Raw genomic sequence first — 20,868 nt, forward strand, 5'->3', positions numbered from 1 at the left:
GTACTGGGCGGAGACACAGTGAAGGCGAGGCAGCCTAAGCACTTCAGCTAAGGGCTGGTCTGCATATATGCTGCCTCGATTTAATAGGGAGAAAGTGAGTGAGGGAAAAAAAAAAAAAGAGAAGGCAGGAGCAATGAAAGGTTAAAGACAGATTAACCAAAAAAAAGTAGCATTGTGAAGGAGGAGGAGAGCTGTAGACCTTAAGTGACACTCACAGACCAGAAGTACACAGCAGGGAATAAAGTCATGTCCATGTGTTCAGCAGTCTGCCAGAATATTAGTGGGCGCGAAGGAGGAGGTTAAGTGAGAGCGAACTACTCCGTCACAAAGCTCAGAGGGCAACACAAAAAGAAAGAATGACAACACCAAGTCAAAGGAGTTTTATTTCACAGTTTCAAAATCACCATAATCATGATGGCCAAAACAACTACATTCACAATATAATAATTGGGAACCAAGGCAGTAGCTACAAGAAATGACATGTCAAAACAGATTATGCACAATTTATAATGACGATGACCAAGAGACAAAATTCAGATCTTTAGACATGGAAAGAAAACAATTTAAATGACTTTGGTCATTGAACAGTGAAAAAGAAACGAAAGGCAAGTGGCGATTGGGTGAGAACACAAGGACTCATTGGCATGAGTGGTACGTGCATGCGCCAGCAACGCCAGCCATGCTTCCACCCACACTGGCACCAAGGCTGAGACCCACTTGAGCTGCCTGCGCTCAGCTCTCACCTCTGGGCCTACTGTTTGAAACATTTCTCTAATTGGCATTATACATGAACCTTTCACTGGGGTTCAAATGACATGCTCTTTTAATCTGGAGCGTACATACTTGCACGCACAAATGCACGCAAACACACACTTCATTAGTGTTCCCTTATAAATTGCTTATCGGCGGAATTATGGAGTCCTCACCCCTAAAAACTATGACTGAAATAGATCTCAGTATCCATGCTGGTGCCAGTACACTAGCTCTGGCCTAGGCTAAGGCTAATGCTAACACTAACAGAGGCCTGTCTCTCGTGAGTGAACCGTGTAATGGGTAGGAGGACAGTGCACTGCTAGATTAAACCATTTTCATAGGAAAGGGATGCTTTCCTCTCACTCTGAACAGTAATGGCGGGTGATGATGGTGGTGGTGGTGGTGGTAGTAGTAGTAGTAGAACCCCCGCCACTCACCCAGACGTTTCTCACCAGATCATTATTCATCACCTAGCACACATCAGAACAATCTGACTAAAACCCATCCAAGAATGGTACGAGTGATCAGTAATAACTGTACAGTTTTCAAAAGGCCAGACACGGGGCTTTTCATAAAAGACATGGCACAGAACCGGCTATGGCTTCGCTTACGCACATACATGACCGAGCTGCTCACCCATATAGAAGCGAGTGGAGTCAGTCAGCCTTTCTAATAAAGGCATTTACTACAAGATCAATAAATATCAAAGCTAAACAAAGTGTGGATTAAAACTTATATATTTCACTGGCCTGTGACATAAACTTGTCCCACCACCTGGGCCAACATCTAGCCCGTACGTTCCACCAGTAAAATGCGATGGGGTTTTTCCTCCTCAGCCACCAGCCGTATGGTCTTTCAGGAGCAGGGGAGGGTTTCCAAGCTGAAACAAAATTCTGCTGCTCCCGTTCGTAAGTGGTGCAAGCCCAAATGAGCATAGCTCTTCAGACTCACTGGGCCCTTTCAGAGGCAGAGAAAGGGTTCGAATCAAGAAGGCAAATCAAAGTACATTCCACACAAAACAGCCAAACTTGAGAAAGGACGTTTCACTGGATCGACCAGTGTAGGACTGGCGAATGAGGAGCGAGAATGGGAAAAAGAGAGTGTGTGTGTGCGCGTGTGAGAGAGAGAGAGCGCGCGAGATTGAGGAGGGGCACGAGAGGAGGGCACTGAGCGTTTGAGGGCCCCCTCTCCTGCTCTGCCCTCTGGGCACTTTACCACATCCTGCCGCTCATGCTCTCCGGGCTGTCCGAGACATGCACACTGCGTGCCGAGAGCATTGGCCTGAACACATGCAAACCTGCCCTGCTGTGGTATGCCTGTCTGGATCGCCAAACCCCTCTAATTATGGCTTTGTTCCCTCTCTCCTCTCTGTACATGCTGTAGCCTTCTCTCCCTCACATGCTGTGGGTCCCCAGTACGCTGGGAGCTGCATTCTGCTATAAACCCGATCTATCTGTGGACTTGCTCAAAACACAGTTGAGGTTTCCCTTCATCTCGATCAACATTCCAAAGCTTCCAGAATCTTCTCTTATCTAAACACTACTTAGGGTAGTTCTGTGGTCATTATTAAACAATGCTACACAGACACCTGTGAGGCAGGTCCAGAGCAGGGCTGGGCATGTCCTTCAGCGTGCATGTGATAGATCTCAGGGCTGATCCCAGTTCAGTACTAGACTAGATCAGCACGGGGGGGGGGGTTGGCATCTGTGTGAGGCAAAAGTAGGAAGGCTGCCTTCTTTCGGGCGGGGGGTCTGATGGAGTGAAAAGCACTTTTTAAACTCGCGCAGGGTTTGAACTTGTTATTAACACACATCACTTTCACATATTTAAAGCAGAGAACCTTTAAAACAAACCGAGTTTAAAAATCAAACTGTGAAGTCACTCTTCAGCTTTGTTCTCTGCCTTCAGGGGAGAAACCATGCACAGAAGCCTGCGATGGGCGAGGGGGCGGGGGAGAGACGACAGTGCTGTGCTCTGGGAACATCTGGAAATGCTTTACTATGAAGGGCTCGGCGCCCAGCATGGGGCCTCTACACCCCCACTCACAGCAGCTCTCTGCTCAGGCGGACAAAGCAAGTTCCGGCACAAAAGTACTTCAAAACAGCCCCTCCCCCATGCTCCCCTCCAGCTTTTTTCCATTTGTGTGCATGCGTGCGTGTGCGTGTGTGGCAGGATGCAAAAGGACAAGGCCACAGTCTAGTCCAAGGGGAAGAGAATGGCAGAAACACAAAGGCGACTCTGATGGAGTCTGCACTGAAAAAGCCCCCACTCTCTCTGTGCAGCTGTTCCCATGGGAAAGGCCGGGAGAAAAAGTGGCGGTGTAATGGTCTCGCTGTCCTAGTCTGTCGGCTCGTCGTGGGCACTGGGGGTAGGGAGGCTCGCCACCTCCTCGCTGGTCGATCATTTCCCCAACAGCTGTTTCCTCTGCTGTTCCAACAGTGCTTCCAGGTGATCTGCCCTCTTCAACGCAGCCTGGTAGAGAAAAAAAGAGAGAAAGGGGGAAAAAAAAAAAAAAAAAAATTAAAATGCTGGACTCATTTTCTTGTTTTTAAACGACCTTGTTTTCGCGGGACGGAAGCTCATGTCCGTTAGACAGGACGGCACGACACACCTCGTGCTGCTTTCGTAAGCTGTTGACGGTTTCCTCCTTCTTTAGGACGGCTGACTTTACCCTAGAAGGAGAAACAAATGCGCGTGACATTATGGAGAGAGAGCCGGCTGCACGTGCACGGCGTCTGAAGCGGAGCGCTCCGCCGGAGCTCCTCACCGCTGGTGCACCTCCGCCAGCTCCTCCTCCTTCTCCCTGCTCAGCCGCTCCACTTCCAAGCGGAGCCGGGCGCGCACTTCTGCCACCTCCACCTTCATCCTTCGGTTCTCCTCTTCGGTTGTGATGAGGCGCTCGGCGAAGTCCTGCCGGATGACCTCCGCGAGGCTCCGCCTCTCCTCCGCCAGCTTGTCACGGATCTGCAGGCAGGTGGCAGGAAAACACGGTGTGAGTGTGTTTATATTACATCTTCTACCCACTTTGTTGTCTCTTAAGTGTTAGATGAGTCTGACTGCACATCACTTGTCTGTGTGTGTGTGTGTGTGTGTATAAATTTTGCATCACTTTGGTACCCCGGTGATTGGTTGGCTAAATTTCACTTTTGCTGCAAAATGTCATTTCTTTCAAGGCATTTAACAAGGCCATGGTACTGGTTTTGCACTGAAGGAATAATGACATGATTATCACGTTAACACTCCTGAATACTGGAACAGCTCCGTTTCTTTCAGGAAGGCGTGGCTGGCCGCAGCCGCGGGTACCTGGGTGACGTCGGCCATGTCCTGCTCTCTCTGTCTGAGGAGCGTCTGCAGGTGGAGTAGCTCTCCCTCCAGCTCACTCTGCCTCTTCTTCATCTCCTGCTGCTTGTCCAGCGCCGCCCGCTCCGACCGTTCAAACTCCTGCAGCTCTGCCTCATACTTCTCCCTTACACGCTTTACACTGGACACACACACGGAACACAAGGTTCAAATAATTTTTTTTGTAGCAAAGCCAGCTCTCTCACACACACACCCACACACACACTCAATGCCCGTTGTACAGGTTGCCACATCTTTCATGGAAGAGACATCATGTGGACTGCCTGGTTTTACGCAGCATCACAAAAGTACATCAGCAGGAACACACTCATGAACAGTGAATGATCATGGGAAACAACACGCATGCACGCAAGCGCACACACTCGCACGCCCTTACCGATTATCAGCGGCTCTCTCGCATTCTTCCCTGGCGCCGCTGGTTTCTTCTTCCAGCCTCTGAATGGCCAGCTCGATCTCTTTGTCCCGCCCCCGACGCACTTCTTCTTTCAGCTCTCTCTCTCTGCTTAGCAGCCACGCATCCTGTCACGAGACCCGCCGCTTGCTGTTATGTTTGATGTGCTGCACGACTTACGCACACGCAAACAATACAGCTGGACGTGGGCGGAGACCACCATATGACGCGTCTAGTCGGTGATTCTCAACTACGCTGACTCCTTGATAAATGACTGTTGCTACTGGTCAATCACAGGAGGTCACTGGTTTGAAGGGTTCGCAAAGGAGTGAAAGGTGCTCTAATGACACTTCCTTTTAGTTTTGTACATAAACCACTTGGGCACATACCCTACTGCTTAAACTACTGAAGGGGCCAATTTGCTACAATCTATAAAGGAATAACATAATATTGGGACCCAGCAGACCTACAACGGATAATCCATTTCAGTCTGTATTCCTCTGAGTAAGAACTTCAACACAGAATGGGAAAGGCCTTTCCCCACTAGCACGGTAAATGCGTTCCCAGTGCCGCCAGTTCAATATCGATTTTATCTACTGCACCAAACACTCCCAACACAGTATATCCATACTGAGCTTCCCAGTGACTGAGGCCATACCCAGCCGCACTCGACCTGTTAACGCTTATTGCTGATGGTTCCATGTGGATCTACCATATTAAACAATGACATGACTCAACAATCCACTCACCTGTCCAGTCCTCACTGAAATACTGAAACATTGAACATCTCAGCCATTCCATCTTTATAATGCATTTCCCCAACTAGCCTGTGCTCATCCACAACCACTGACTAGCCCTTTCAACTACTTCTGATAACTCCTTCACAGCTATCTTTACTTTACAGACTCCAAAATCAGATCCCACAAACAAGGATGTCAGCTACAAATCCCTGGCACCCATCTCTACTGACCTAATATATTTCCGCCACCCACGTTTTCCACCCACTTTAAAACTAAATAAATAATATTAAAAGTATCACATTTTTACATACTGAATTACCAACTATAATTTAAACAATTCTTAGTGTTGCGTAATCCATTTTTCACTTCATAACAAACAGCTGAACTAAAGCTGAGCTAAAGCTTTTCTTATTTCCACCCCACCCCATCACACCCTCATCACCCACCTCTTTTTTCATGTAATTTTCCTCCCATGTCCGTTTCTCAATCTCCATGCGTTCCCGCAGGGCTTTCATTTCAACCTAAAACACACAAGTGGAGACATTTTTGTAGCCATCAAACTCTCTAAGGATCACAAACCTATGTAAAAGATGATATCACACGCTATCTCCTCAGAGCCGTGATGCAGGAGATTGTAGGACGGACTAGGCTGCCTTACCCACTGAACAGCAACTTCAACGCGCTCGAAATGTGTGTTATATCCATAGATGTTCACGTACTATGCACTGTTAAAAGCAAAGTCATTCTCACAAGCTCCATACACCTTTTTTTTTTTGCTGTGTAATAACTGTTGCTGTACAAAGTGTCTGCATTATTCCTGATTGAAGACTGGGAGGTTCAGCTCTCCGGATAGAGACGCCTGAAAAGGCAGGGTGAGATCAGCGCTGCACGCAGGACAGCATCCTGGGCCGCCCCTTGCCTCGCTGACTCCGCCCTGCCGACCCCTGCCTCGCTGACTCCGCCCCGCTGACCCCTGCGGTACCTGATGGCGCCGCTCCTGTTCCTCCCGGCTCTTCTCCATTTCTTCCCTCAGCGTGCGGCTGGCCAGAGAGCTGTTGGTCTCCAGCTGAGTCCTCAACTCCTCCAGCTCCTCACGCTGCCTGGAACAGACAACCGCACGTTCTTACGCGAGAGACCCCTCAAGTGTGCCGTGCAATGAAGCACGAACGTGCGCTGCTCATTTTAGCGGAATGAGTTTGAACTTTTGACCCCGACCTTACAGCTAGCTGATTGAGATGTTCTTTCTCCTCGGCCACCTCCTTATACAGTCGCCGTCTCTGTTGCTGCAGGGTGTTTTCTTCTTCCTGCAGCTGCTTTTCAAACCTAACACACACACACACACACACACAGTTCTTTAATATTGTTACAGTATAAAGATGTGGAAAGTGTGTGTGTGTGCGTATGAATGTGCGAGAGTGAGCGAGAGAGACATGGAGTGTGTCTGTGAGCACATGCAAGTATTCATCCCCAACAGTTGTAGACTTAAACAGCACGAGGCGGCCAAACGATGAGTCTGTATGGGTCTGCATGCGCCCCACTGAAACAGCTGCACAAACAAGTGAAGGTGAGCTCCTGCTTCTCTCTGGTGCTGTTCACGTCTCCTGCCTTCAGTTCTGAGCGAGAAACCGGTCTTAAACAGTCTTAAAACGTGGAGTTTATAGCTATGGGGCACGTTACACAGCAGTGTGGTTGGCCCTTCTTTGGTTGGCACTGAGTGGGTGAGCTGCTCCTTTAAAGACTTACATGTGTAATCTGTGTTAGAGAAAGAATAATGTTAAAGAAACAGTGTGTGTGTGTGTGTATATATGCGCACACACAAATAGACACGGTTATGGGCATACCTCTGCTTGGCAAGTTAAATCTCTTTTTTTCCTGTGTTTGCCCTTCTGTGAGTCTGAGTGAGTGTGTGTGAGTGTACCTCTGCTTGGCGAGCTCCCTCTCTCTCTGGCACTCTTCATCTCGCTCTCTCTCCAACTGCTGCCGGAGCTCCTCAGCCTGGCGGATGTAGCGCTGCGCGGCTCTCTCATCTGCCTGCAGGAGCTCAGCCTCGTGCAGCATGCGCAACTTCTTCAGCTCCTGCTTGTGCTTGGAGATAAGCTTCTGGATCTCTGGCTCCAGACCTGAACACACAAGCACACACGTGCACGGGTGCATCAAAACAAAAGCCTTCAGAGCAGACCCAGGTGACAGAGATGCATAAAAGATTAATGTTTTCAGAACCAATGCCTAAATTAAAGGGAAAGGGCAGTATGCTAGATGCTCACCACGTCAGTATGAAGGGACCTTTCGATTAAAAGGTAGAAAAGGAAAAAAACCAAATCCAGAATAGTGCATTTAAGGTAATGTGCCTTGTAGCCTATATTTAAGGTAATGTGCCTTGTAGCCTGTATTTAAGGTAATGTTCCTTATCATGAAGCCAAGACTCACTCAGACACTCTGTGTTTTCAGAACAAGTGCCTCCCATGGCTAATCAGATAACAGCGCGTGCTCACACACACACCTCTGACAGCTGCATATAAGCACTGCACACAGGTTATATATACAAGGTATATATATACAAGGTATATATATACAAGGTAAACAAACTATTTCAAACTCAGATACTCAAACAAAACTAGCAATAAGACTTCAATCTAACAATTTAAGAGGAAATAAATGGATATTCATTTCTGACAGATTAACTGAAAGCTCTATGTGTAAACAAAGCATCCAATGTGATCTAAAAACAAAGGATGTTTGTGAAAATCCTGTGGGCAGCACTGGGCTTGTATCAAACTGCGCCAGGTTAATGAAACTTGACAGTTAAACACTATTTAATTCCTATTTATAAATTTACTGAGACATAATTAGAGCACCAGTGTCAGCTTACCGCTGCAGGAAATTCACCTGTATCCAAGGTGAAAGCCAATCAAAATCAACATGTAAATGAGTCCACACATTAAAGACCGATGCCAAGAGACAGATGACTGACTAAGCCCGGGCATGAGACTAGCAGTACTATGAAAATTGTCAGTTGCATAAAACTTTCACACATTTCTAACTTTTCACCAAGGTGGCACTTGCATGTTTACACTTATGGCATTTCACTGATGATTTTATCCAAAGCAACTTACAATTATGACTGTATACAATTCAAGCAATTGAGGGTTAAAGGGCCCTGATCAGGGACCCAACAGTGGCAACTTGGTAGTGGTGGGGCTTGAAACTGCAACCTTCTGATTACAAGTCAAGTACCTTAACCACTGCCCTTTTAGTGCTATAACATTTATAAATGGTTTCCAAACAAATTTAAATATAAGTAAATAGATTGCCTATATCCATGTGATAAATTTTAATTTTTAAATAGCAAAGGTTCTGAGTTCCTGTTCAAGCAAGTTTCCTTCTTCTTTTATAATTCTACTACTGCAGTTACTGCAGACCAAAATAGTACCTTTGAAATAAATGTATCTAAAAATAGATAAAGGATTTGCAAGTGCCATCAAGAACACCCAATCCAAAATAGCTTCTTGACAAGACATTCATATCTTCAGGTGGTATTTTTGCAGTGCAGTGTTTTAGTGTGAGGCGCTGACCTCATATGCAAGAGTCCAAATGCATCAACACCGCATATCCATAAAGATAAGATATGCTTGCAATCCACATTTATGAACAAAAAAAAAACAACGCTATTTGCTGTTAACATCATGTTAAACATGGCAGTAGGTTTTATGAACTTGGACCATTGTTTTTAATACCTTACAAGGCGTTTTAATGTGACATTACAATTAAAAGCATGACATGACATAAGTGTATAGGAAAGGGAGACTATAAACACAACAGAAGTTGATTACTGTTACTAGCACATTCTGGAATAACAAACATCCAGCACAGGATGTTAAAGTACAAGACACACACACAGAGAGATAATTACACAATTATGCTGTTAGGTCACGATCAGTTCAGTACAGATCAGTATTCCCAATTGTTTGCGTTTGCTTCCATATCTGCACACCCAGACATGGTCACATTCACGTTGCATAGTCATATGTGTTTTTAAATTCCACTCCAGCTTTCTTCTGGTTGAACCACCACGTCTCACTTCACTCACTACACTAATTCTGCCAGTTCTCAGACACGGATTCCCTCAAGCTGAATGCAGAGGTACGAGGGTGGCATAGTGAGAGAGACAAAACAAACACTTGCTGTCTCCACAAAGCATTAACTGCTAAGATGATCATAGCATGTTTTGCGCTGTGAATCATGCACCATCAGAACATAGCCAAGCAAATGGTCAACTTAACACACCAGGAATGGCTAAACTGCACCACCCGGTGTGTGCTGATTGGGGCCTGTAGCGTGTGCCAGTTTGCTAGCTCCACAGAGCTGTGACTGGGAGAGGGTACGTCTGTGGTATCTAGCTCACCTCTGACGGTGATCTCCTTGATCTTTTTGGTCTTCTCGTCGATCCATTTCTCTCTGCGGATCTTTTCGGTGGCACTCATCAGCTCTTTCAGCTTCTTAATCTCCTGGGGGGTAGAGAGGACATGGAGGAACCGAGTGAAACAGAATTCTTCAGTGGAAAAAAAAAGAAAGAAAAAGAAACGTCTCTATAGTTACTGGACTCGGTGATGGGCTGTAAAAGGTCAGACCCTGCAGACACCAGTCACTTGGTACAAACATTTATTCGCAATAAGCGCAGAACTTGAGAAGCATGTGTCTGCAAACTAACTCTGCTTATTTGGAACTTAGAGTAATAGAATGTGGTAGTGGCACAATGTACAAACACAGTCACATCACCACTACAGACCAGTCATTGTTTTGGAGGGTGAGGGTGAGGGTGAGAGTGTGTGTGTGTGCGCCTCTCAAAGCCAACAAGCTTTTAACAAGGGATGCATGCAATAAAAAACAATACTTTTCTCTTTTTTTGAAGAACGCCTGATGTTAAATTAGACATGTTCACCACAGGACAAAGAAAGGATTAACAGGACTGACAGGTTCCTTCCGCAACAGTAATCCTCAGTAGATACCAACCATCACATGCAAATCTAAATCCTTTTCTTCCCTAATGAGTGAGACTAGTGATGAGTGTTAACAGCATGGTTGGTTCCTGCCCTGTCTCTGAAAGTCATGCTACAAACCCACACTGCTGTCTGGTATTCTACATTTAGCTTCTCTACAAGGCTTCTCACAGTAGAGCTGAGGGTGACAGCGAGCCAGGAGAAGCAGACTGTGAAAAGAGCAGTAGGGTTTCCACCATTCAGTAGGAAAACAAATGCCAGCAACAGATCTGTGGCCGTGGCTACACTATTTAGCGGAACATGGCTACACATGCAGTAACTAACTTGGCGACTGCAGGAATCTGAAGAGCTTGCGAGCTCACACACATTTGGGCTGTTTGAGACAATGTGAAAGATTGTGGGTTGGCAATTACCTCACACAATGGACCCAGAATTTGCCACACCTATAGCCAGAAGAACAGAGAAGAACGAATAAACACACACAAAGAGAGAGAGAGAGAGAGAGAGAGAGAGAGAAAAGACAGTTAAAGAAAGCGAAAGAGACGCTGCAAGGAAGCGCATGCACTTTCCACACACACACACACACACACACACACACTTTTTCATATAAAAGGTTTAGTGTAAGGGAAATAACCATCAGTTGTTAATGGGCATCTGCAAAGTGACCACAAAATAAAGTAATAAAATACAGAAAGAAAATAAATGGGAAAATGGGGTCGGGGAGGGGGGGTGGTAAAGAAATGATGAAATAATATGAAGTTGACTGGGCAAAATCAGCCCACAGCCATTAAGAAGAGCTGCAAAGCAGGCCAGCAAGCATGCAAGCATGCCCCCTTGTGGCAACATGATGCTAATACAGGTAGTGCGTTGGCGGCAAGATCCAGGCTGGCAGAGTTGGTGTGGCTTGCCAATACTAGCAGGGTCTCTACTCTCATCCTCCCCAGCTGTGGAAGGACACTCTTCTAGGTGCGCGTACCAGCTCGTGCTGCTCCTGCATCTGGTTGATCTTCTTTGTGTACTTCTGGTCGACCTGTTTGAGCTCAGTCACCACGCCCTCGCAGCGCTCGCTCAGCGCCCTCTTATCATCGATCAGCTGGGAGACAACGGGCAAATGCAGAAATTTCAAGGGCTGTTTCAGAAATCAGAAAGGATGATGAGTGTGCGCGTGTTCACATGCACACACGGTCTTCTACTGGCCCACAGCAGCTGGTACCTGGTCTATGAAAGCCAGGTGTCTTTGGATGGTGGCTTCATACTGCTGTTTCTGCAGGTGGAAGGTGTGTGTCAGTTGCTTCTCCGTCTCCTTCACGTGGTGCAGGGTAAGCTCTTTCTGCCGAGCCTGCGGGCCAGACAAGGGCCTGTGTCAGCCGTGCGGTGAACTCGCCACATGTGGGCTAAGCGTGTTTATATGAGAAGCTGTGTGTATGTAGTAGTGGTTTTCCGTCTGCGTAATTAACATTACAAGAATAGTTAGTAATGCGCGTGTGTGTATGTAGTAGGTTTCTTTGTGTATGGAATATTACTAGACCATTTTGGGGTGTGTTTGTGCGCATGTGCATGTACCAGAGCAATCTGTAACATGCTGACTGTGCGTCTTTTTTCCTCCAGCTCCAGTTTAAGTCTCATCATGGAGCCGGTGACCTCAGCAGCAGTCGCTGAAGCCTGATCAACTCCAGCCAGCTCCTCCTCAGAGAGCAGGGCCTTCACACACACACACACACACACACACAAAATGCTGCTGTTCCAACAAATTAAAAATACGGCATACAAATCAATGCCAGCGCGTGCACGGCTGCTGTACCTCTCGGTGTGATCCGGAGGTGACGGAGCGCGGCCTCTCCTGCTCCGACTTCTCCATCTCATCCAAGAAGCTCATGATGCTCTGCAGCTTGGCCTCGGACAGCAGAGCGCCCCCATCTGGCAGGGCAGGGGTCTGGCTCAGCTGCCCGTGCCGTTCCACGTTATCCGTGGTGAGAGAGATGGAGGCGCCGCCCTTGGGTGGTGGGATTGAGAACAGCAGGTTGGCACTGAGCAACGGTCACCCAGCATGGCCAGCCTTCACATCATTACCCATAACTGATTCTCTCTTTTTTCCAGTAACCATGTTCTAACATCCTCATATCTTAAATGATTGTTGTGAACCACCTTATATCACAATACTAATTCTATGTCTACCTGAAACGTTTCACCACTTAGTAGTGGAAAACAGTAGACGACTACATGAATGCCCTGCGGCATGCTGGGAAGGTGGGGTGTAAAACACTCGGATGAAACCCTTGAAGTTTCATTCTCCCAGTGTGTCATTTAAGAATTCCCCTTGAAGTGCGAACAAGAACTCATTCTTTCGGATTCCAATCCAGACCACTTACGTGTGCATCTGCTCACGCTGGTGCCTCAAAACACTTTGCAATGCAGTTCACAAAGGAATGTTTGGGTCATTTTATGCCCTAAGCAGAAAATCTGAACTACTGCTCTCCCATCAGACTGACCCAGAACCACCACCCAGACCCGGGTGAACTTACCTCGTCGACCCAGGCGTACTTATCCTTCCTGTAGGTCTTGGTCTCCCTCAAGCCCTCTGGCTCCTCCTCCAACAGCTTGAGGGAGTCAAGCAGGTCATTGAGAGTGGTTTTGGAATGAGCTCTGCTCGATGGCGCCCCCTGCTGTTGGTCCTCCACACTTACAGACCTCTGTAGAATCTCCTGAGAAAGACGGCCAATCTCCATTATAACGCTTGTTGAGCTAAATTTATCTGAAGGGTTTGGATGTGAGGCACCAGTGAATGATGCAAGCATGAGCACTGGTTACCCATGCTGCTCACTCATTTTTCCTTTCAGGTTTTTATTATTGTTCATGCAACATGCACTGTTTATATTGTGTACACACCTTTGAATTACCATTGTGTATGAAATATGCATATAACCTCAGGCTTCTAATTTATCCCAGCTATAGCTTCACTGTTCCACCCATCAACATACAGCAGTGACAACAAGGGAGAAAACTAACCAGTGAGGCTGTCAGTTCCTGAAGTGTTTTTACAACACTGCAGAGCGCTCGTGTCCAGTATTGCTTCTGAAAAGGCTGAACTAAAGCGCTACGTACGCCAGCTCCGTTCAGCTACTTGGCGCCGCATTGCCGGTGCAGCAGAACTGCCGCGAATCACCTGAGAACACCGCGAGCCTCTTCGCGTCCAAGCTGCCGGTGACTCCGCCCTCATCATAGTGCCATCTTCCGGCTCGCCCACCAAATTCACAGTGGAATCTGTTCCCAGATGGCAACACGCAGAGATGGCATTTACACACCACCAGGCAACCAGAGAGAAGAACTCTTTAATTAGCATTTTGAAACCATAGTGTGTTCTCAAATGGACCATTTTGTGAAGTTGTAGGGCTCGTACCCGTGTTCTTAGCCTTGGCGGCTATAGGGGAGGTGGGTAAACTCTGGGCGACTGTTTCACACCCCACCTTGCCAGCATGCCTCGGGGCATCCAACTCTTCTACTGTTTTCTGCACCGCTACAGCACGCTGGGCCCTCTTCTGTTGCAGTTCCTGTTACCCACACATACACACAACAACAAACAAATAAACAAGACTATACTCCCATGCTATACACTACACTGTAACCAGAACTGCAACCACACACTTAATCTAAACCCTCACCATATTCATAAAAATTAAAGGCTTAATTTTTTTTTTTAAATCACATTTATAAGTCTAACCCCAACAATTAACAACACAGTCAATGCTTTCAAATCAGGCCCTCCTGTTGTGTAAAACTGTAGTTAACAATGGCCTCTGTGGGAGGACCCAGATGTACCCGGACAGCGGTCAGTCGGGCCAGGCGAGCCTTCTCTTCTCTGATACGTTTCCTGTCCTCCTCTTTCTTCTTCTGTGGTTCCATCACCTTCTCTTCTTCCTGCTGCTGTTCCCTTTCCTGTTTGATTCAATGTTATGTTGTCATTTTAATACGAGTATGTAAACTTAGAACCTCTCTAGCCCCACCTACTGAAGCACTGGGGACACAACTTTATTGATAAGGCAAGACCAGCGATCAAAAGGTAAATAAAGAAATAAATCTGATTCAAATGAAAGGTTATTCAAAAATTTTCTACAAGGCCAAATGAAAACATCACCCATACTGACATTCTAGTAATTTATCATCATCATCTCTATACTAGTGATGTCAGCTTGAAAAGACATTATATGCTGCTGTCATGGTAACCGAGCAACAGCCACATCCAAGTACCCATCAAACACTCAGCGAAAAATCCATTCTTGGTATCTTGACCTAAAGCAAGATACCAAAATAGAGCCATGAGTAATGGACCAGGAACAACGCAGTGTCTGCAGAGAAGAGGGCAGGCAATGCCACACCTTCTTTTTGGAAGCGAGCATCTGCCGTAGGGCAGCCTCATTGGCTCTCCTCCGGTTGGCATGCCGACGGAACCAGCGCTGGATAGTGACTGCAGCGTGGCTGACCTGCTGGATGAACCTGTTAACAGACGTGACGAGGTTGTCATTAAATCACGCGTCACGCAGCTATACATTTCAATTTAAGACGAGTCAGGTATTTTTGAGAATGGCTGTGCAATAAAATGACATGATTTTGTAATTTCTTGCAGTAACGTCTCAGTACACATTTTTAACAGGGCAAGGGTATGCCATTTCTGAAACACTAGCCAAAAGGCAGGCTTCAGAAACGAGAGATTTAGATCAGATGTAGAGCTTGTAAGCAAGAACCAGTAGTGTCAAATTACAATTACATAGTAACTAGTTGCTAACTGGGTGTTGGCTCATTTTTTCAATTCATTTCAATTTATTTTACAATTGCCAATTAATATTTTCTTTATTTGTTTGTTCAATTTTCTTTGTTTCCTCATGTTTGTAACAAAAGAACAAAAAAATAACAGTTATTGATAACTGAAAAACTTTTCATATGTATTAGAAAATAGAGCAACACCGTTTTGCTCGGATAATCTTGGGTAAAACTGTCTGATTAAAACCCCATTCACTTGAAGGGACGACACAGGAATGCAAGCAAGGAATTCACTTCCACAAGTGAGTAATTTCTCTTCGTGCCGATTTCACCTTGGTGAACTTTAACCCTGTGAATGAAGTTTGGAAGCATCAAACCAGAAGGCGGGGTTGTGCTCACTTCTTTCCAAGAGGAAAAAAAACAAAAAACAAAAAACAAAAACATCTAGCCAAGATGAGTTCTTTACTAACACTTTAACATAATGTCTCAAAAACAGAGCAACACGCTAGACAGTGTGAACCTCTGTGCATGGTTATTAGCTAATAACTTGATTTTTACTCCATGCATACATGCCAAAAAAAAACAAAACATTGTAATCCATAAAAGCGCCCGATCTAAAGCGGGTTGTGCTCACCTTTCAGCTTCCTCCTCTGTGACCTCTCGTCTGCAGGCAGACCGTGGGCTGTGGGGACCACGCGAGACAGACGCGTTGTTGTTGGAGCCAGACGAAGTGGAGGAGAAGTTCTTCTGTGACTTAGTGAGGGAAGCACCCTCCTGAGTGCCCTCATCATTCACTGTAGCCTTGATTATGTTACTGAACAGACAAATGCACGAAGAGAGCAAAAAACAAAACAAAACAACATTTGGACAGTGATATAGCACCCCCTGCTGGGAAAAGAGTGAGTTGAGCTGCTTTAAAATTTGAGTCCATTAACAGATTAGCCATACTTGAAACAAGGTTTCTGATTGGAGCTCTTGGGTGTGAGGGGCTTCTCGGAGTGGTTGTTGTGCAGAATGGTGGTCACAGAGTTACCCACTGCACCTTTATTGCTCCTAAACACACACACAGTAACATTCAAAGTGCGTATTTCAATTCTAGTCGCCATTGTACGTACACACACACACAATCATTTAAGGCGATTCTTCATACCACATTCTAATAAAGAGAGCACTTCCATCTTTCACAGTACGATTCACATACAGCATAAACGGTTAATAGCAATTTATCTTTTTCACCTTACATGCAGCAATCGGGCATTTGATCGATAGGCGTGCATAAAGGGTCACTGGGAAAACCAGATAACAGACATAGTTGCCGTAGAAACGGAAAACATTGGCGGGTAGCCTCGCTACTCCACAGGAAATGGCTGGCCACCTGTTGTTAGCGGTGAAGTTGGCAGCCAGAGAGACGCCAGAATCTCTCTTTTTCAGGGCTGCAGGGGAATCCACACTGCAGGTGCTGCGGGCACTGGAAGGTAGGGGGAAGGCTCGCGTCTGCTCGTCCTAACACACACACACACACACACACACACACACACACACACACACACACACACACACACAGACACAGACACACAGACACAGACACACAAACCCACACACACACGCACATTTTCTTAGTGCACGAAGGAATACAACCATATGACCATCTCAAGTTACAGCTCAACATCTTGATGTGCGAATTTCTTGCCATTTCTACAGTGTTACAGCAGAAGGGAACCTCCCTCTAGACTATCACTGTACACATTACTCACTTCCTATTGGTCAGAGAAACTAAAATAAGTGATATGGGGTTTTCAAAGCTGCTTAATTAAATGCATTATTAAATATAATATATATTTAATCACTGAGCACGAAACAGCAGGACAGTGAGCAGTCAATGAGAGAGCAGTGCATGATGGGTTTTACCAGAACATTCCATGTGGTACGGTCTGGGGGGGCCTTGGTGAGGCTTGCTAGCTTTCGCCTGCCGTCAGAACTACTGTCGAACAGAGCCATGAAGTCTTCCGTTTGCTCCTCACTGAGAGTGATAGAAGGCAGTGGCAGAAAGGCAGAAAGGAGTAGAGAGATAGAAAAGCAGAGGAAAAAGAAGAGAAAGAATTGAATGTGAATCAGAGTCTACTTGGACAAAGCCAAATGACTCATTAAGTTCTGTTTGTTGATTTGGATTCGACTTCTATTGGAGCCATTATGGTTATTGGGACAGACGAGAGTGGAGGAAGTACAGATGCCTTTACCGCCTCACCCACTGAAAACAGTCAGACTTGTCGAGCATGGCTAACCATATCAGATGAACACAGACTTAGAAAAAACTTTTAAAAAAGCTTTTTTTTAATGCTGTGACGACAGCTTTGTAATGGCAGCTGCATTAGGCCAGACCTTAGGAATGTGATCAGGGCTGTCCTTTAAAGGGGACATACGCCTTCAGAGAAGGCGGAGAAAGCGCCCAGATGTATGGCTTTCACATTTAAATGCCACGGAAGAGGGCAGATGCTTCTGAGAGACGGTGTCTGGGTCTCGCTAGCGTCCGTGCTGGGCCCTTCTATGCCTGACTCAGCGTGGGCATCTGGTAGGGGATGAAGAGGGGACACACCCTCTGCCAGCTGGCCCAAAGGAGAGAGAAAAGCCGCCCAAGGACCACTGGAAAAGCACGTTCCTTCGTGTCACCCGTTGGCTGGGGTGGGGGGGGGTGTACGGAAGACTAGGATGGAATAAGGCTGGGTCATCCTGCATTCACACGCACTGCTGCTTCTTAGGGGGCCAAGCGAGGGGAGGGAGATGGGGGCTGATCAACAGCGTGCACGCACACGTCTCCTTTCACTTCAGCCTCGTTTAACAGAAACCCGAGAGGCCCCACCATGACCACCTCCGCCCGCTTGGGACAAAGCTGCCCCAAGCACCCTGCTCTCTCTCTCAGCAGACGACTGCTCACAATAGCCATTGTCTCCTGAAAGCAAAAAAAAAAAAGAAAAGCAGCCCTGCAAAACCGCAGCTGTTGCTACTCTCTGCAGCAACCCCCAAATCCTGCAGACCAACTCCCATATCACCCCAGATGCTTAAGTGCAGCCAACCATGCATGACAGTGCTAGGAGGAGAGGCAGGTTTCAGACGTCCCCCGTCTTGGCGATGGGCAAACATCTGATGTGTTGCCAAGTACCATACACCTTATCAGCTACTGACGAGAGATCACACAATTGCTGGAATTTAAACCTGCAGTTCATGGCTTTGCAGAGCTCTAAGCATACAGTCTTTGCTCCTGAGTCACTTAACTACCATTTTCTTCATCCAGTTTAGGATAATCCACGTGTGTGTGTGTGTGCGCGTGTGGGATTAGCATGAGTCCCTGCTGTCACTTCATCTCAATTGTGGCTTATGAGAACTGTCCCATTCCAGTTATCAGAAGATTATAGATCATTTTCTTAAGGACTTTTACAAAATCATACACAGGCACAACTCCATTTCATATTTTGCCAAATCATTTTTAGGCTTTCAATTTGGCTTTTGGATAAGAAATGTTCCTAGAATTTTCTGTGTGATAAACAGTAGCGAAAGCAGTTGAGAGAACCTTAAATGCTGACACTGTTTAAAACAATAAATCTAAAAGGAGTGTACTGACTACCAGTCAGCAAGTAGAGGAAAGCAAATCACAGCACTGACAATCACTGGGAAGGTTGGATGTGTTCTGTACCTGAGGCTAATGTTGGCCTGCTGGTTCACCTGCGTCGTGCTGTTGGATCGGCGCAGGTTCTTAACGGCACGGGAACTCCCAACACCAGTGTCATACTGTCAGCAACAGGGAACCACACGGTGATTAAAAGCCAGTCACAGAATGTGTGTTAAGTGCACATGGCCCTTAATAGGACATTCTACAGATATTCTGCATGGCTGAATGCTGACTGCTTGTGTTGCATAACATTTCAACAAGCAGAAATATCATCTAAAGACATGCAAGTTATTTTTTTTCAACCTGTAAAAAAGCAAAACACCTTTAACAGCCGTACAGCCTTAACCCTACATGCAAGAGGATACATTTCCTTTTCAGCATTACAGAGATGGTGTAGTTTCAGTATAGTGCACAAGGTTTCAGAGAAATGCACTTTGGACAGAGGTCTTTCATCAGCTGTACTCTGGAAACCTTGTGTACATGATATTCTAGGCAAGTATATGTCACCATGTTATAGGATTACAATCACTATTAGGATACATTTTGGTCTAATTCACTCTCAATATCATATCAGACAAGTTATAAAAGGCAAGGTCTTCACCAATCACACACACACACACAGTTAAAGGAGAAACAGAAATAGGCATGGAAACCGACAGGCCCCTCAATGACTCACCAGCGTGTTACGTTTGCCGCGTCCATCACCGGCCACAGACACAGATACGGAGCGGCAGAAGTGTTTCCCTGGGGAGGCGCTGCTGGGTCTGCGGCCCATGGACAGCTGCGATCCGCTCAGGCTCAGGTCCAGAGCCTCGCCAGCGCCACCCACCTGGATGGATACGGGACTGCGGGTGGTGTGCATCATCCCCCAGTCTGAGCAGCACAGAGGAAGACTCAGTGATGAAGCATTTAACCGCAGCCGTTGAGGAGTAAGAAGGAAAGAATCAACTGGTGTTAGGGAGGTTTAGTGGTAAAATGTTTGGGCTTGCTCCAGTGAGTGTGGGTTCAGTAGAGTTCATCTGTACTGGGAGAGGATTTCACTGTAAAGCATTTAACTGCAGTGGAAGAGGACCCAATGATACACCAACAATTATTTACAGCTACACTATTTAACTCCAAACCATACAGCACTAACTGCGTAAGCGGAGGACATCCAGTGATTATTCATTTAATTGGTCATTCATAAATGATAACCCTAAGCCTAAAACTGGAACTCACAATGTAGTTGTAAAGGTAGCTACTTATATACTTTAACAAAGTGTAATTTACAAAGTTACTGATAGTCAAGTACATCATCATTAATGTGCGATGTATTCAACGCATCATCCGAAAACTCCACGCAGAACTTTAGTTCTTTAGTGTAAGAACTAAAGAACACAGACTATAGCTTGCTATACTTCAGGAAGCACACCAGCTAGATAACCAATATTGCTATACAACATAGTAACTTATTCCCAGGTATTGCATTTCCATAGACACGGATCCCAACAACGTCGCCCCTATTAGACATTTATTCTAACGTTAATCGGTATCTGTCATAATAACTCAAGCAGGCCTGGGCCAAGATGCTTAATATTTGGGGCATTTATTCCGCAATACAACTCGTATTACTTTCCTGCCCTGTTGATTCGGGGGGCACGTCCATGTCAGCTGGATTCAATAAACTGACAAACAAGTAGCTATGGCCAGCCTGTCGCTTAACAACGAACGTTATTAACCCAGCTAGCCGGCTAGTTACAGCTAACTACAATGCCTACAACCTGACCAAACTTTTATCACCATCTAGCTACCAGGTTGACCTAAGGAGAGCTAGCTACAGATTTCGGACATGCCTTATCCACGTCTTCTTTTCAAGTACAATACTTCAATACTTACTGTAAACAAAAACAATGTCTAGCTAGGCTAGGCTAGCCAGTTACAGGGGCGCCAAGGCTGCGACAGCGATATGGGTTTCTTTGCTCCTTGCTTGACTCCAAGTTAACTAGTAAAACGCCGAAAGCAACCCTGCAAACAATAACACTGTTTAGTACTTACCTAAAACTAATTACGGTTACCACGTTTGTTGTTTTCACAGTAAAACCTTTTCCTCTTTCTAATCCCGTTTTTTCAAATTCCCGACAGCAATGCTACACTTTATCCAGGTAAACCGCTGTGTCCAACAACACAGCGCAACATCTTGTCTTGGCAACCCGAAAACACGGAATCTCC

At 46.1% G+C, this 20,868-nt stretch overlaps 1 protein-coding gene across 3 annotated transcripts; it reads right to left on the reverse strand.

The window, feature by feature from the left end:
* Positions 1-365: 365 nt before the first annotated feature.
* cep131 (centrosomal protein 131) lies at positions 366-20,839 on the reverse strand. 3 transcript variants are annotated; one of them, XM_035533756.1, is made up of 27 exons: positions 20,695-20,839; positions 19,337-19,533; positions 18,685-18,779; positions 16,905-17,016; positions 16,372-16,490; positions 15,945-16,049; positions 15,631-15,810; positions 14,615-14,732; positions 14,058-14,174; positions 13,639-13,789; positions 13,405-13,502; positions 12,764-12,943; positions 12,043-12,234; positions 11,805-11,942; positions 11,455-11,580; positions 11,218-11,334; positions 10,655-10,684; positions 9,647-9,749; positions 7,163-7,364; positions 6,460-6,567; positions 6,227-6,344; positions 5,691-5,765; positions 4,490-4,632; positions 4,057-4,234; positions 3,521-3,717; positions 3,365-3,425; positions 366-3,225 (listed from the first exon to the last, which is right to left on the reverse strand). In XM_035533756.1, the coding sequence occupies exons 2-27, from the start codon at positions 19,523-19,525 to the stop codon at positions 3,154-3,156; spliced, it is 3,324 nt and encodes a 1,107-aa protein (XP_035389649.1). In that variant the 5' UTR covers positions 19,526-19,533; positions 20,695-20,839; the 3' UTR covers positions 366-3,153. The 3 variants fall into 3 exon arrangements, with proteins under 3 accessions (XP_035389649.1, XP_026868874.2, XP_035389650.1); XM_027013073.2 differs by having other exon boundaries at positions 16,372-16,499; XM_035533757.1 differs by lacking the exon at positions 10,655-10,684 and having other exon boundaries at positions 16,372-16,499.
* Between the last annotated feature and the right edge of the window lie 29 nt (positions 20,840-20,868).

This window comes from Electrophorus electricus, chromosome 14, assembly GCF_013358815.1.
Source record: "Electrophorus electricus isolate fEleEle1 chromosome 14, fEleEle1.pri, whole genome shotgun sequence".
In the NCBI taxonomy this organism is placed as follows: domain Eukaryota; kingdom Metazoa; phylum Chordata; class Actinopteri; order Gymnotiformes; family Gymnotidae; genus Electrophorus; species Electrophorus electricus.